At 34.0% G+C, this 15491-nt stretch overlaps 1 protein-coding gene across 1 annotated transcript in view; it reads left to right on the plus strand.

The window, feature by feature from the left end:
* MALRD1 (MAM and LDL receptor class A domain containing 1) overlaps positions 1-15491 on the plus strand; it is a 286614-nt gene that overhangs the window by 57261 nt on the left and 213862 nt on the right. The window contains exons 15-18 of the mRNA XM_087760128.1: positions 7621-7773; positions 7924-8029; positions 9309-9676; positions 11322-11734. Coding sequence (XP_087616254.1) covers positions 7621-7773; positions 7924-8029; positions 9309-9676; positions 11322-11734 — 1040 coding nt within the window. The remainder of the gene's footprint in view (positions 1-7620; positions 7774-7923; positions 8030-9308; positions 9677-11321; positions 11735-15491) is intronic.

Consider the following 15491-nt stretch of genomic DNA (forward strand, 5'->3'; position numbering starts at 1 on the left):
TTGTTCTCTGACCAAATAATAACACTTCCATATCGATAGTTTAATTAAAAACATTCTAAATAGATTTAGTTGCATGCAACATCTCTTTCACTGCTTGGGATAGCAGTTAATTGGTAGCTTTTAATCAAGAAAACTAAAATCTACTGTTTTCACTTCAAATAAGGTCATTTATTTTTCAAAACACCCTTCCTTTTAGCTATTCAGCCTGTGTTTCCATTTCAACATTATACCTAAAAGTGAAGACAAATGCCCAGCTAGGTGTTTAACCAGTCCTAGATTATCCTTAATCACAAGCTTCCTATATGGCAACTGATTTTCTCTTTCTTTTTTCTCTAATTATATGACTGAAGAAACTTTTATTATATGCAAGTCTCACTTGCCCAGGTGATACATTAACAATGCCATGATAAAGGTTAAACCATGGAGCCATTATAAGTATGTTTATGGTGATCTTTGCTCTAAATATGTTGTTCAATTATAAATCATTGTTGTATTGCTGAGTTGGCTCAGCGTGTGCTAGCACTGCAGCTTGTAATGTGGGAAGCAGAATGTAGGTACACAAATATCTCTGCAAGCAGTTTAGCAAGTTGACTGTTTACAAGCAATAAACTTGTCTTTCAGTACATTAGTCTGTTAGTCTCGTAGTCTACAGCACTAGAATAGCTCTTATAATCCTTCTTAAATAGTATTTCACCATGCTTATGTAGTCTACATGCTTATGTAGTACACCATTACTTTCTACATTTTGTTATGTATATTCTTGCAATTGGATGTAAGCATTTCATTTTTCTTAGTCACTTTTCCTAATTTCTTAGCTTGGCTAAGCACAGATTTTTGACTTCACCATCTACAACTATATTGTTCCTTTCATCAACAGTAACATTTTTTTCTGTGATGTTCAATCTGCTGGTGATTGTATGCTCCTTAACCTTGTATGTTTTTCCTCTTGGTATGAGAACCAGGCAAGGATATTACAAGGGCTTAAAATGTCTTTTGAAATATTTTTCATTTAAATCTTTTTATATTAAATTCAAGCAAGATGATTTCCTTAGATGTTTGGGTCCACTGAACAAGCAGGATCTCTATGCAATTTTCTCATCTCCCAGCGTCAATCCTTGAGTCATCTCTTGATTTTCATTACCTCTCAAATAATTTCTTTCTCTCAGGACTGGAAGAATTCAGTTGAAGATCTTCACTTCTCGGACTGTCTTTCTTATCTCAGTGTAGATTTCTGAGTTCCCAGTTCCTTCAAGAAACTATCCTTGTTGCTTTGCTTTATATACAAAACTGTCAGTGAATTTGTTTGCTCCACTTTGGTCTTAGAACCATGTTCATGTTCTCGATACTGACGCACGATGAGATTATTCTTTCTTCCAGGTTTCTAGTTGCATTTTACAAAAATACATGTCCTGGACTGAAAAGATCGTTCAAATTTATTCTGATTAGTTCAGAAAAGTAAAAAAAAAAAGTAAAAAAAAAAAAAAAAAAAAGCTATTAAATCTTCTCTTTCTTGAGTGCTGCTACTCCTGACTATTAGCTCACAGCTTTTCTTCTACAGCCAAAGAATTTACTACAGCTATAAAGCTATTATACCTGACTTCCATGCATTAAAGCAGAAGAGAAAAGCGACTGCCTTTTTCAAGCTGCAGATTTACAGCAGTGACCTAACATACCTATCACATTGAGTGTTTGTGCTCTGGAAGATGAATGTACAGTATAATTTCTAAGGTCTACATCCTATGCATTTGGTGGAGTCTAAATGCTTACTTTTCCAACCTAAAAATGATGATGATGGAATAGGGAATAAGATCAGATTGGAGAGTAATCTGGTAACATGAACATGTTCCTGGTATTCTGTCTGACCTTTGGCAATTCATCCCTCATGCTCTGCCTTTTGTGGTTTTTTCTCTGTCTGCTTATACTGCGGATTATCAGGAATAGTGATATGGTTGTATACATAAAATAAATATGAAATAATTTACATTTTAGTAAAATACAATATATATACATAATATTGTTTTGTATTTATGTCTTTATAAATGAAATATGCATTTAGTAGTAGTTATTTCTATGGTGTACAATCTAGGGCAGCATAAGCATGCTAAGGCTAGTCTTAAATTAAGTAATTCATAAACTGGACATAATCTACATGTTAATACAGAGTTTTATGTAGCTTAATTTGACTTAGAAGGCAAATAAAGAGAATGATGTATGTGTTGTTTCTTAAAAACTACTTTTGTGGAATAATTGTTCTATAAGTATTATAGGGTTTCTAATGGTTACCTTTGTATAAGTAATAAAAATTTCCTTAGTATTATAAGAAACATTCCCCATATTACCCATTACTAATCTTACCAAAGCGTAAAAATTCTGCAGTGGTTGAAAGATAACTCTTCCAAAATCTCATTTTCAGAGTCAAAAATCTTGCAGGCCAAAATGTCTGTCTCATATGCTTGCTACTCTCTCATTTCAGCCAGACAAATCAGTTGTTTTTAAAGGTGAGGCCAGGAACAACAGCCAGCTCATAAGGGTGGGATTAAGTTCAAGGAGTGAAAAGATTGTCAGCTTGTAAATTGAAGAGCACAGATGTGGAGCAGTGGTGTTTTAGGAAGGATCGGTATAAAGTGTGGCAGTAAGCGGCAGAGAACTGAGACCACAGGAGAGGACCTGGAACAAGGAGCTGTGTGGGGAAATGAGGAAAGACAGTGAGGATTTCCAGCTTTCCAGTGAGACTAGAACTGAGATAAGGGGTTAGAGAAGAGCAGTTGTGGAATAGGTAAAAGGGGAAATAGGCTGTAAAAGGAAGAGCATTGAGGAAAGAGCAAGGGTATTTTTCTGCGGGAGACCACACACACTTTCAGAACTTCTGTAGAACCCAGAAGTCATGAATCTAACTTTTCTACTTCTGTCAGCAAATATCTATGTAATATTTTAGGGCAAAAAGTATATCTCATTGTATAGTTACTCCTATCTAGTTTCTTGAAAATTATGCACTGTGACAACAAATATTGCATGAACTTCAGTGGGAGAGAACACAGAGTAAATAACAAGATGGCCTGAATAATGACCATCAGATCTTATTTTTGTTTAGTTCAATAAAAACAGGAATTTTCCACTTCACTTATATAGAAGGAGCATTCTAATACATGTAGAAAGCCAAGCACTTGATTGTTAAAAAATACATAAATTTCTCTTATTTCACCTGGACCTGTGTAACCAACAGCCTAAATCACCCAGTTATTCTGTTGTTTAAGAAATTTAATTCACTTCAGACTTCATTAACATTTTTGAAGAAAGGAGGCATTTGGACCTAATTTGCCGTATTTCCAGTGAAAATGTCAATCAAATGTAATTTGATTATTTTGGAGGCTTTTATTATTTTAGGACTATTTCCCATATCAATACACTGTAATCACTCACATTCATAACCTGAGAAGCATTTGCAAATGACAGTATCATATGAACCGAGAGATTTCCAGAAAATGTCAGATTTAATAAACCAGTATTTTTGGACACTATTTCGCTTAAAAATGCTGTTATGAAACTGCCTTTAGTTAGATGATTGCATATCTGCCTCACTACACAAAATGGACTGCCATCAAAATCAGAGTTGTGTAGTGAAGATTATTTTCATATCATTATTTAGAAAACGAAATTGTAACAATTACATGTGACAGTACAGTTATTTTTTGCAGGCAATATTTAGGTTAGATGCAGGGTTGATTAGTGTTGTGTGTTCACCCACAGAATTTTATCTTCCCCCTGTAAAAATCTCAGTCTTTGCAAGTCCTACAGCTAAGTTAGTGTTAGCAGATACGTAGTGCAGTTAGCTTGTTAAAAAGGTAGGTGCACAGTGAAATCAGTAGATATATTTATAAGAAATTTTTTTGCCTCTGCATATTTTGCCTGTCTTATATGGAAAACTATTCCTCATTTCACAAGAGATATACAACTATGTGTTATGTACAAGTCATGTTTGTCTATTACTAAAAAGCCCACATGACTGAAAGGAGATCTGTTGCAATTTCATGGCTATTGAAATGGATTTCCCCACAGAAATTAGCAGAAGAAAATGTTCTGGAGTACTTTGTTTCCTGTAGCCATCCGTAGAGGAGACTACCATATCTGTCTGTCCTAAACAATTGTTAGATTTAAACTATGATTTTATATATATGAGAATATCATCATGCAAATTAGGTTAGCATTCATTTTACTCTAAACCTTTATGTGGAAATAGTTTCTTTTTTTTTTTTTTTTCCAGACCTGTAGCAGATGATATTTGGGGATGAAAAGTGAGGGAAAGGGGAACTCTAACTGGGATTTTGTAAAGATCAAACTTGTTTAATCTTCAACTAGCGACTTGGGTTTTGTCTTTTTTTCCAGTTAGCATTGCTTATTACTGATGAACTTTTGCAATATTTTTTTTAACTGACCTCTATTCATTTTTTTACTGTAGAAACTAGGCCAGTGCACCTACAAAGTACAGTGTTATTTGAGCACGTATATATCATGACATTAGCAAATAGTAGCTGTGACAGAAAACGTAAATGTGGGAAAGCAGATGTAACACTTCTCAATGTGTTCATATTATAAAGGCAGTTAAAATAACTTATTAGGACGAGTACGTCCAGAGCTAAACTGGTTTTGGTTCCTAGATTTGTAGATTGTCTTCTTTGTGACATTTAGTTATAAGTTTCTAAATTCATCTTAAAATTACTCATTAAAAGAAAAAGTTTAAAGTCTGTGCACATGTTAGAGCCTTTTCTAACAGCTGTTAAGTAAAAGAAAAAGTTGTAAGCTGGTAATGATGATGATATCTCTTCACCTGGGTTTTTTTTATGGTGCATTCTGCATAAACATACATGAGCCGAGAGACAGGGAGAGATTTTGGGAGGATGTAGAGATTGATGAATTTGCAGCCTTGCAGAAATGCTAATGTCTTAAACATTTGTTTTTAAATATCATTTTCAGCAGGACTTTTTCTTAAATTCTTGTTAGACATTGTCTAGCTTACAGAGAAGCTGCACATCTGATTTGTGATGGCCTTTGAGTGAAGCTCCTCAAAACAGAAAAGGATAAAGCACTTTGCATAAGAATCAGAAAGAAATCTAGAGTTTTGTGGTAAACAGTCAGCTCAGAGAAAACTAAATCTGCTGAAGATGTAAAGGCAGTTTTCCCAAAACATTAATAAAACCAACCACTCTTAAATGTTGTGCTTATAGTATAACTCTGCTTCCTTCATGATTATTGAGGGAACTTGTTAAAAAAGATGCTAAAAGGGGCAGCAAAGAAAAATATATCCATACAGGTGGCATGGATATTATTAGAAGTAAAAAAGCATCAAACAAATAGTTGGAGTAATGTCCAAATGAAAAAGGTAGAAACGATGACAAATTTTGGTGGGTTAAATGTCAAAACACAGTAAGGATGGCAAAAAAAGTTTAAGAAAAACTAGCAATAAATTCCTCAAACACATTAGGAGAAGACAGCCTGTCAGAGTCTGTCGGGCCACTTGGTGGTTAAAGTATAAAGAGAGCATGTAAGAAAATAAGAAATAGGAGAAAGGCAGAAAATAAAGTACTAGGAGAGAAGGCAGATTAGTTTGTGTGTGTTCACTGTGAAAGAAATTACAGTGGTACCCAAGCAACAGCCTTTCTTTCTGGATAATCTGTCCGAAACGGAAGTGCCAGTCAAAGAGGTTATGGGACAATTACCTAATTGAAGTGTTACCAAGCATCAAGAACCAAGTGCATTTCACCCAGGCTCTACCAGCTTGCTCTATTCATGTATCTTCTCTAGGTGTTAAATAGTTGGTTTGAGATTTAGCTGAAGGTTTCAGGGTTATTTTGTCTCAATGTATTCATCCATGCTTAAGTTAAATGTATGGTCTCGTGCATTCTTTCTTTTATGTTTTATCTCTATTACAAGTTACAGATGAAAGTCTGGGCTCAGACTTAACAATTTTATCTTGTTTATTTGTCTTTTTTTGATGTAACCATCTGTATCCAAGGTTTGTCATATGCTTTTTTGTTCTCCTGGGAATATGGGACAATTTCTTCTATCAAGCAAAAAAAAATCAGAAATAGCTCTCCATATTCCCTTATCGTTATGTTCTGTTGGTGGTTTTTCAGTCATTTCCATCATGTCTAGGTCCTTGAATATTTGAAAATATCTTTTGTCTTCATTTTATTCTATCAAAACATTGTTCAAAAAGTTTTTTCCTTCTGCTTCTTTTGTCATATTTGATCTACATCATTTTATCATTGACATTTCTGACTCACATACACCGTATGTATAGCCAACTCATATTTTCTTTGATCTCTTAAATGTTATTTGGTCTTTCATGTTTGTGGAATGATTTTTTTTTTTTTGAAGCAGCATTAATAACTGTGGATTTCTATGTGCTTTGCTTAATAATCCACAAAGTCTTGTCTTTTTAAAAGCCCTAACCAGCAATAATACTAGCTTGCCTGGTTAGTCATTTTTCCATTCTTTCTAACAAATGATGTATAACTTTATGTGACACAGTTCTTAAAGAAGAAGAAGAAAAAACCCAACAAATCCAAAAATCTCCCATATCTTCAATAAATAAACATTTATGTAATCCTATTCTCCAAGAGACTTCATTTGATTCTGAAAGGTGCATTTTCTATGCCATAATGATATGGCCACTGGAAGTTGTGATAAGACGTTATAAAATAATGGTAGAATTCTGACAGTCATGTCTGAATATTTTTTTACTTATTCTATGTATATAATTAATAAATTATTGTTTAAAAAAAGTCTTGAAATAATTTTCTTAATGTTTTCCATTAAAAGCCTGTTATAATTACAAGACTCAAAAATATAATTTTGTGATTTAATGAGGATTTTTTTTAAAGTGCAGAAGAGGAAAATCTGATGTTTCTTCATTTTAACATGATAAATATTTGTTAATTTACATTCATTCATACATGACACCCTTCCACGCCTTACTTTATTTTGTATTATACACATTTTCTAAAATATCACCGTTCTTTTAAATGAAGAATTGAAGAATGCAGCTGAATATGTTTTTCAAATCTTTTTCACTGCAGTAGTTTGCATTTCAGAGATTTCCTCCTCTTACCAATATCATAGTGTCTCAGTAATGACTGATATTTAACTTAATTCCTATTATAACTAGAGGAAGGGTTTTGTTATCATTAGCATACTTGCTGAGATTCAGAAAGTAAGGGATTTGTTTTCTGGCTCCAACATCAATTCCCTAAAAGATCTTGCAGAATGCTTGTTACTGCTTTGTGTGCTCTGTGTTCTTGCTCTGTAACATGAGGATCGTGAGGTTTGTTTTCAGCACCTCCTCACCTGCTTTGAGTGTTTTGGCTTTTAGAGGGGAAGACTTGTTTTACTGAATACATTGCATATAACTATGGCTTGGCTGTTCCTGTGAGACTGCTGTTTTACCCAACTGTTATAAAACAAATGCCCCATCTTGTACTCTTCCTCCCCACGCCCCTTTCCTAGACTTCTTTCTAGAATATCCATGATGTATTAGAAACATTTTATTTCCTTTTCATACTGCAAAGCTTGTTTAGTAATGTCATGTACAGATAAAGTAAAATGTTTCTTTCTTCCTTTCAGCTGCTGTATGTGACTTTGAAAGAGAGAGCTGTGGTTGGATTGAAACTGCAACTGCAGATGAATTTGACTGGGTAAGAAGTTCCAGTAGTGCTCTTACACCTGTTTTAAAGAAGCAAGCTCCTCTGCAGGATCACACCAGCAACAAATCTGAAGGTAAGACAAGCCAGGCCTAGAAACAGAGAAGTGGAATAGATATACCTGCTCTTTAATCAGATTTTAAGCGGATGCCATGAATGCTTTAAAAACTTTAGAAACACTTTCTTTCTTCAGCCTGAAAAGTTGTTTTCTGTTTTATTTTGATAGGTCATTTTATGTTCATTCTGAAAAACAGCAGCAGCATTTCACAAATAGCTCGGCTACGAAGCCCACTGTTCAGGCAAACTGGATCAAATTGCACATTGTCCTTTTGGTATGAAATAATTTAGATTTAAAATTCATGGATCATCTCAAATTGCTTCTCTTGGACTGAAATTGAGGTTATAGTTTGCAGTAGACACACCTTGTTCCTCATTATTTGTTTCTTTTTATTCTCGAATCATATAGTCTTCATTGTGAACAATATGCAGAAATAAGCTGAAGCACTTGGAGAACAGAACTGAAACATAGGATGACTTTGTTGTCAGGCTTTGAGAAAAATGATATTAAAGGATTCTGTCTGCATATACATAGAGAAATACCACAGCCATTTTGCTAACATTTCTACTTTGGTTAAGTAAATTTTTAAATGTTGTGGAATTTTCAAGGGGGGGGGGGGAAAGCTACTAGATTTTGGATGGTTTCCTGTTCTCGAACAGTAGCTCCTTGAGTCACCTACAGTATCCAAAATCAGATTGTATCATCTTTTAGCAAAAGCTCCAGTGCAAGAATTGGAGTTTTGCTTCCAATCCTTTCTTTACATAGGAAAAAAAACCCTTTCAGTTATTGTCTTGTCTCAGTCTTTGTGCAATCTTGTCAAAGAGGGACAGGAAAAGTAAACTGTGATAATTTGTTTACTAAGGTCAAAAGTGGTCCTACTGTTTAAATAAATATTTGGCCTGACTTTGATATTATTAAGTGCAGTTTTTCTCAGTAATGTCAAATACACTTGCCATAGGAAGAGGAACCATCTTTTTATCAAAGACTCAAGACTTGAAGTTGGAATATAGATCTGGAAATTACAAGTTGTTGGTTCTGTTCCCAGTTTTGTTTTACGATTGCTCATCTAAGTATTTATGATTTTTAAATGTTTTGAGATCCTCCAAAAATGCTGTAAATTGTAAAAGTTAACAATAACTAACATAGATAGACGGCGTACTTTTGCATTCAATAAGTATTCTGCTTTTCCTTCTTGAAACTTTACAACTATGTAATGAATTAAATTTATAAAAAAACATATTAAGCATCTGAGTGAGCAGTGTTCATTGCTTAATATGAAAACAAATGTGTCTCTTCAGTTATGGGTTTTAATTTAATGAAGTATGCTTCTTCTCTCACAATCTTCAATTCTTGAAATGAGCCCTGGACTGGTAGAGCAGCCTACCCTATCATCATACAGAAAGTGAATTGAATTACAGGTAAACTGGAAATAGGCACAGTGGACTTCCTATATTTCATGGAGCTATGACAGAAAAGGTACTGGCCATTATATGAGATGCGGTCCATTCTCATCATTTGCACCCTTAACTTTTTTTTTTTTTTTATCGTTTTAGGTATTACAATTATGGACAGTCAGTTGGAGCAGCAGAGATGCAATTGCTTGTGGATGGGCTGAAACAGCCTACCGTCCTTTGGAGGGCATATTACAATGAGGGAAATCAATGGTTGAAGGCAGTTATTGAGCTTGGACGCCTTCCACTTCCTTTCCAATTATCACTTGATAAAATCAGTCTGGGTTTTTACGATGGCGTCTCAGCAATTGATGATATTACATTTGAAAATTGTGCTCTTCCATCTCCAGCATTAAGTTGTGAAGGTCCTAATCGTTTCTGGTGCAGAGACACAAAAGCATGTATTGACAGTTTATTGGTCTGTGATCTTGTGGATGACTGTGGGGATGGATCGGATGAAGACAACTGTAGTAAGTACTTTCCATTGTTGCTTACTTTATATCAAACCAAAATTTGCTTTCCAAATTCATCCCTGGAGTAAAAAAAGCACAGTATTGTTACAGCCTATCAATGTCACAGTCAGTGATGATTCAACTGAATATAGTTACTGATGAAACAGACTCCGAAAATTTTTTACTTAAATGCATATGATGAGTTACAACTGAGGGTAAATGGAATTAAATCTCCTTTATCCAAATCAGCCATATTTCTTTAACTTTTGTAAAACACACACATGCATTACAAGTTTATTTTAAAAGAGAGGATTCACAGTCTGCCAGTTGATTTGGATTAACATGCTGTCTTTGATTATACTGATGGAAATACAATGGAAGATGTATATGGACTGAGAGGAGTGTATGTCCCATCTCTTTTTATGACCTATACGCTTTCTACCCAGAAAACCTTAAAATATCTGTACTAGAAGATACTATTCTTGCTGAGCATAAATGTCCCTTTCAAAGAAAGAACTTGTAAGCACTGAGGAAAGCTACGGGTCACTCACATTTTTGACATTCACCTTGCAGTGCTGAGGGGTGCTGTTGATGATTTTCTCCCCAAAGCATGAATTCATAAATTTTAAGAACTCAAGAACATTAATATAAAGTAAAATTAACTAACAGTTGCTTTATCACATCCTGAGGTAACTAAATTATGCAAATCACAATGAGTTTGAGAAACAGGGGACACCTTACGTGCTTGAAGGGATGCCAGCCTGCACTGATATTTGCTGAATATCAACTTAAAAATGACCTGAATTTAAAAGAAAATGAAAGCTTTCCAGCCTATCTCAGTTTTCCCACTTGCAAAATGTCTATCTTCTTTATAGCCCATTTTGAGATCTATAGTAAGAAAGTACTATATGACTTGCAGTTTTAAACATGATAAAAAAAAAACCAGCTTAATTAAAAAAAAAGATTTAGCTATTATGTCAGTTACTGTTTATGAAGGGCATATGCAGAAATGAAATGCAAGTTCTCCATCTCTGATACATATTTTATTTTTTTACATTAGAAATATTTAGTCTAATCAATGTATTTTGCCTTTGTGTCAAATAATAAAGTGCAGCTATATTATAAATGCCTCTCTTGAATTCAGCTTTGATAAAGCTGTCACACTACTGTTATTGAGGATAATAAGGATCTAAAACACAACCCATTTTTAGGATTACTTCTGCCATGCAAAAACATATTAGGTCACTTATTACACATACCGACAAAACTGTATCCTGTGCTTTATTTCATCCAATTAACCTCAGTTTTAACTCCTTTACTCAATTAAATTTCAGTTTAAAACTTTGTGTGCTTTAATTATAAAACAATGTAAATTTAGTAATATGAATAATAAAATGTTATACACAGTTCTGTTAATTCAATAAATTAATTATGCACAGTTTGCCAGTATATATTGAAAGAGGAGGTAATTAAGTAACGATTTATTTTTCTTTTTTTGTCCAGGCAAGTATATATTTATTCTTCAGAGGGGATTTTTCCCAAGAAGAAGAAATGTGTTTTTCTCTATATTAGAAAGAAATTTTTGCAAGGAGAAAAAGTTATTAAAGCATGATCTCCTTTTGATACTGCTTTCACTTGACTTTCTGTTCTGTTTACATTTCAGACCCTGACCTGCAGTGTAACTTTGAAAATGGGCTGTGCAATTGGGAACAGGATGTTGAGGATGACTTTGACTGGGTTAGAATACAAGGTCCAACCCCCACGGTTAATACAGGCCCATTAAAGGATCACACGACAGGCACAGCCAGGGGACACTACCTCTTCATGGAATCCTCCGAGCCACGCCAATTCCAAGATAAAGCAGTTTTGCTTAGTCCTCTCTTCAACCCTTCTGGCAACAGAACCTGCATTTTCCGCTTTCATTATCATATGTTTGGAAAGCAAGTTTACAAGCTGTCAGTCTTCCAGAGAACTGTGAGTAATGCTAAGGGACGGCTGTTGTGGTACAAGTTTGGAAATCAAGGAAACAGATGGATCAGACAGACACTCTACATCAGCACCTCTAGGCCATTTCAGGTATGATCCTTCTAGGTGGTGAAGTGCTTATTTGCTGCATCGTAAAACACTGCAAGTATAAAAATGACTGTGCAATCTCAAAGCTATTTGTAACTGTCTGATCAAATTTACTTTGAAATACATTTGTAGGTTTTTTTGATGAAATATGTCTGAAATACTTATTTTTTGTTGAAGTTACTTTACCCCCTAAAACTCTTGATTTTAATGTTTTGAACAGGAACATGTGGTATTTAAAGTAGATGTTATTTTTGTTTTTCAAGCATTTGGTGAAACAAACTTATCTGAATCTGCTACAGAACAACTTGGCAAAAATTTTGCTTCATTCATGAAAAAAGGACTGTTAAAAAGAATATCCTCTTCTCTGCCTTACTCGTCCAGAGTTACATGTTAATCTTTAATTATATAATGCCAGAAAAAATATCAGTTCAAAATATTTGGGTGCAAGGCTACGTCAACAATCAAATAGCATTTAGAGAAAGATATTATTATAGTAAGTTACAGCTACAAATCTTCATTTATTTTCTCATCTTTTTAAAATTGTATACTATGTGTATGTATTCACTATGTGTGATCTGTTTATTCTGGTTGGGTTAATGAACCTTCAGTTTTATTAGAGGAGACATTAGTTCACTTGATGGCCAACTGGTCATAAAATGAACTTACAAAAACCCCAAAACGTATTATAAAAAGAAACACTTTGCTTTTAAATCTGATATAATGCAATATTTTCTTTAGATTGTCCCACATTTATTTCCCAAAAGATGATTTTTAGGTGGAGAGAAGTTCTATCGTCTTTGGAGGAAAAGGCCTTAATATTACTGTGGTTGCACAGAGGCACCTGGAAGGAGAGTGTTTAGTTTTTGTCAAGACTCTGCAGAAATGTAAAGGAATATCAACATAATGCTAACAAGGCCTTTTTTTTTTTTTTTTTTTTTTTTTTAAAGTAATGAAACATATCCCATGCCTGGTAGTTTGTCTAAAGAACTATAAACCCACATGTCCTATATTTGACCTCCTAAGGGTTAGGAAGGTCTGTTTAGTAACTGACAATATTTTTAATGCATTAGTGTTGTAGGTATTTCTGTTGTACTTGCCCAGTTCTGTGCAGACAATGCAAAGGTCCTATATTCTTTTGATGTAGTTTTGTTTTCCATAGTAATTTTTGAGGGGCATGAGGTGTAAGGTGTAATTTGATAGTTTGTTCTGAAGAAAGAGATCAAGATCTGGTGTTCATTATTGTGTATTGTGTTTCTTATGATGGAGCTTGCTGTGTCACAACCTATGACCCTTCAAAACTCAGAAAGTTTGAAGAGAACAAGTTGTTATTCTGTTTCTAATAAGTTGCCAAATGCTGATTTCTTTCCAATTTTCCTTTTAAGTGCATAGAGTTTGGATACTTCCAGGGCTAAAGATGGGGCAGGGGGGAAGGTCTTCACACCCTGTTACTACTTTTTCTCTGAAGTATTTCTACTGAGATGTGTACTTGAACAGCCTCTCAGTTAGTTTTGAGCTGTCTACTGTCTGGTTAACAGTATTAAAGTTGTAGCCTCTATGTTTACTATGTTGTGTTCCCCACACCCTATAAAGTTAGGGGTTCAATGTTTTCATATCACATACTTAAAGTCTTGTAGGTCACTTCATGCTTCAAAGGAAATGTTTAGATTCTCTTGAGAATGGTATTTCTTTCTTGAAAGTCTAAAAATAAGATAGAACTTTTTAATAATTTTCTGGTCAAAATACATGTCTTGACTTCCTAATCTTCTCTGTCTCTAGCCAAAGCATCTTGTCAGCTGTTTTAGGATTTTCAGAGATTCCTAGTGAACAGAAAATGTTAGACTCTAGGACCAAAGATGGCCTAAGTCTTTGTAACACAGACCTTCATTTTGCTTTTTCTCTTCTAAGTGTAAGAGATGATCGTATATCCGAGATAGCTGTTACCACCTCTTCATCTTCCCTCCTTATGTAAGTCTGTCATTTGCTTAACACATTCCAAGCAAGAATCACTATGAATAGTAAATCCCTCAAGTTCACATTTTCAGTTTATTTACTAGCATGGGAAGCCAACTTTGGGAGCATATAAACAATTGTGCCTATATACTAACTGTTAGGAAAAGGAGGACTTCTCAGCCAAAAATTCAAAGCAGCAAAGAAAGATACTTGAGGACCTCTGGAAAGCCAGATCCCCTTTTGAAGGTTTGGAACTCTATAGATATGAAACTGTAGGTCCTTTAATTGAATGCTCTGGCACAAACCCAAAGGGAACAGCTCATGAAGACTTCCTTTGCTCATACCAGCTCCCACTAAACCTCAGAATCTTAAATTTCTCAGGAAACCTTTGTTCTAGCTGCCATCAAACTGTGGCTGCAGTTTGTTGCTGTTTCATCAGATGTTTCACATGAGAGTGTTAAATGTGACAACAGTGAGGAGAAAAGGAGTGAAAAGGGAAATTTAGAGGTAACTTATTTAAATGAAAGGAAGGCAGTTTTCTGAGCCAAAATTAAGCATCTCTCTCAAATACTAAGACTGACAAATAACAAAACCGGTCCAAAATACACACGCTTATAAAACTCAGTTTTGCAGCTTTAGTGATCTAGAGTTTCCCTTTGAATTCAGAACTGGCATGACACAGAAATCTGGAAAGGATTTAATAATCTGGAAGAAATTATATATATAATTTTTTTTTTAATTTTAAGTTAAAAATATATTCCTTTTCAAGATATTCCTTTTTATTATATGGACTATTTCAACATGAAAAAGAATACGCTGTTGAGTGTATTTGTCTCTTTACTTGATCTACATTTATTTTAATCTCCTTGAGAAGTTTACTTGCATTCCTTTCCCTTAAAAGTATGTTTGAAAAGGTAGTAAAATAAGAATCTCTCCATGGTAACCTACTTATATTGATGATGAATAATGTTTGCCTTTATCTTCCTTGAATAGTCATAATGTCTGAAATAGTTTCTGCTCAGAAGAAAGTGCAAAGATTCTATTTTAACATTTTAGACAAATGTAGCTGTCTTAACCTGCTCTATTCATTGAAATTTCTGTGGATACAGAAAAAGGAAATGGTGATATTATGTGAACAATGGCAAAATTCTATATCTCAATCCTTTTGGGCAGTATAGTCTCCTCTTAGTCATGACATAAAACACATATCTACCACGTCCGTCATCAGATATCTAGGGCAACTTTGCTATATTGCAAAACATATTATTAAAAAAAAGAAAGAATTACCTTTACCCCAATCCATTTCACTTTTTGCTCATCTGCAATATGTATGCTTATCTCTGTAAAGAAAGATGGTTATAGATCTTTGATACTGCAAAACACAAGTAATGCATAAAGGAGTCTCATATTCTGTGATGATTTTATAATGATCAGTCTAGTTTTTTTAAGTTGGCTGTTATGAAACTTGAAAATGCAAATACAGTGTTTAAGTATATGATTAATTATTAACGCTATATTGAGTATAATTACTAAAAATTTTAGTATTTTGAGTATCATATATAAAACCTTACTTCTCCCTTCAAATATAAAACTTTCTTCCTTTAAGTGTGAAAAACAAGGACCAAAATCAGGAGAAAATAAATAAGGAAAATTTATTGAAAAATACTAGCTAATGGAAGTTTATATGCAAAATAAAATTGCAATTAAGTAGATATAAAATGTATCTGGTATTTTCCTATTTTACAAGTGATTAAGAAAAGTAAACAACCAAATCCACTGTAATAATTTTACTCTTATTATCAATTAGGTA

Source organism: Nipponia nippon, unplaced genomic scaffold, assembly GCF_047370975.1.
Source record: "Nipponia nippon isolate SJK-2023a ecotype South Korea unplaced genomic scaffold, ASM4737097v1 scaffold_1, whole genome shotgun sequence".
NCBI classification, from domain to species: domain Eukaryota; kingdom Metazoa; phylum Chordata; class Aves; order Pelecaniformes; family Threskiornithidae; genus Nipponia; species Nipponia nippon.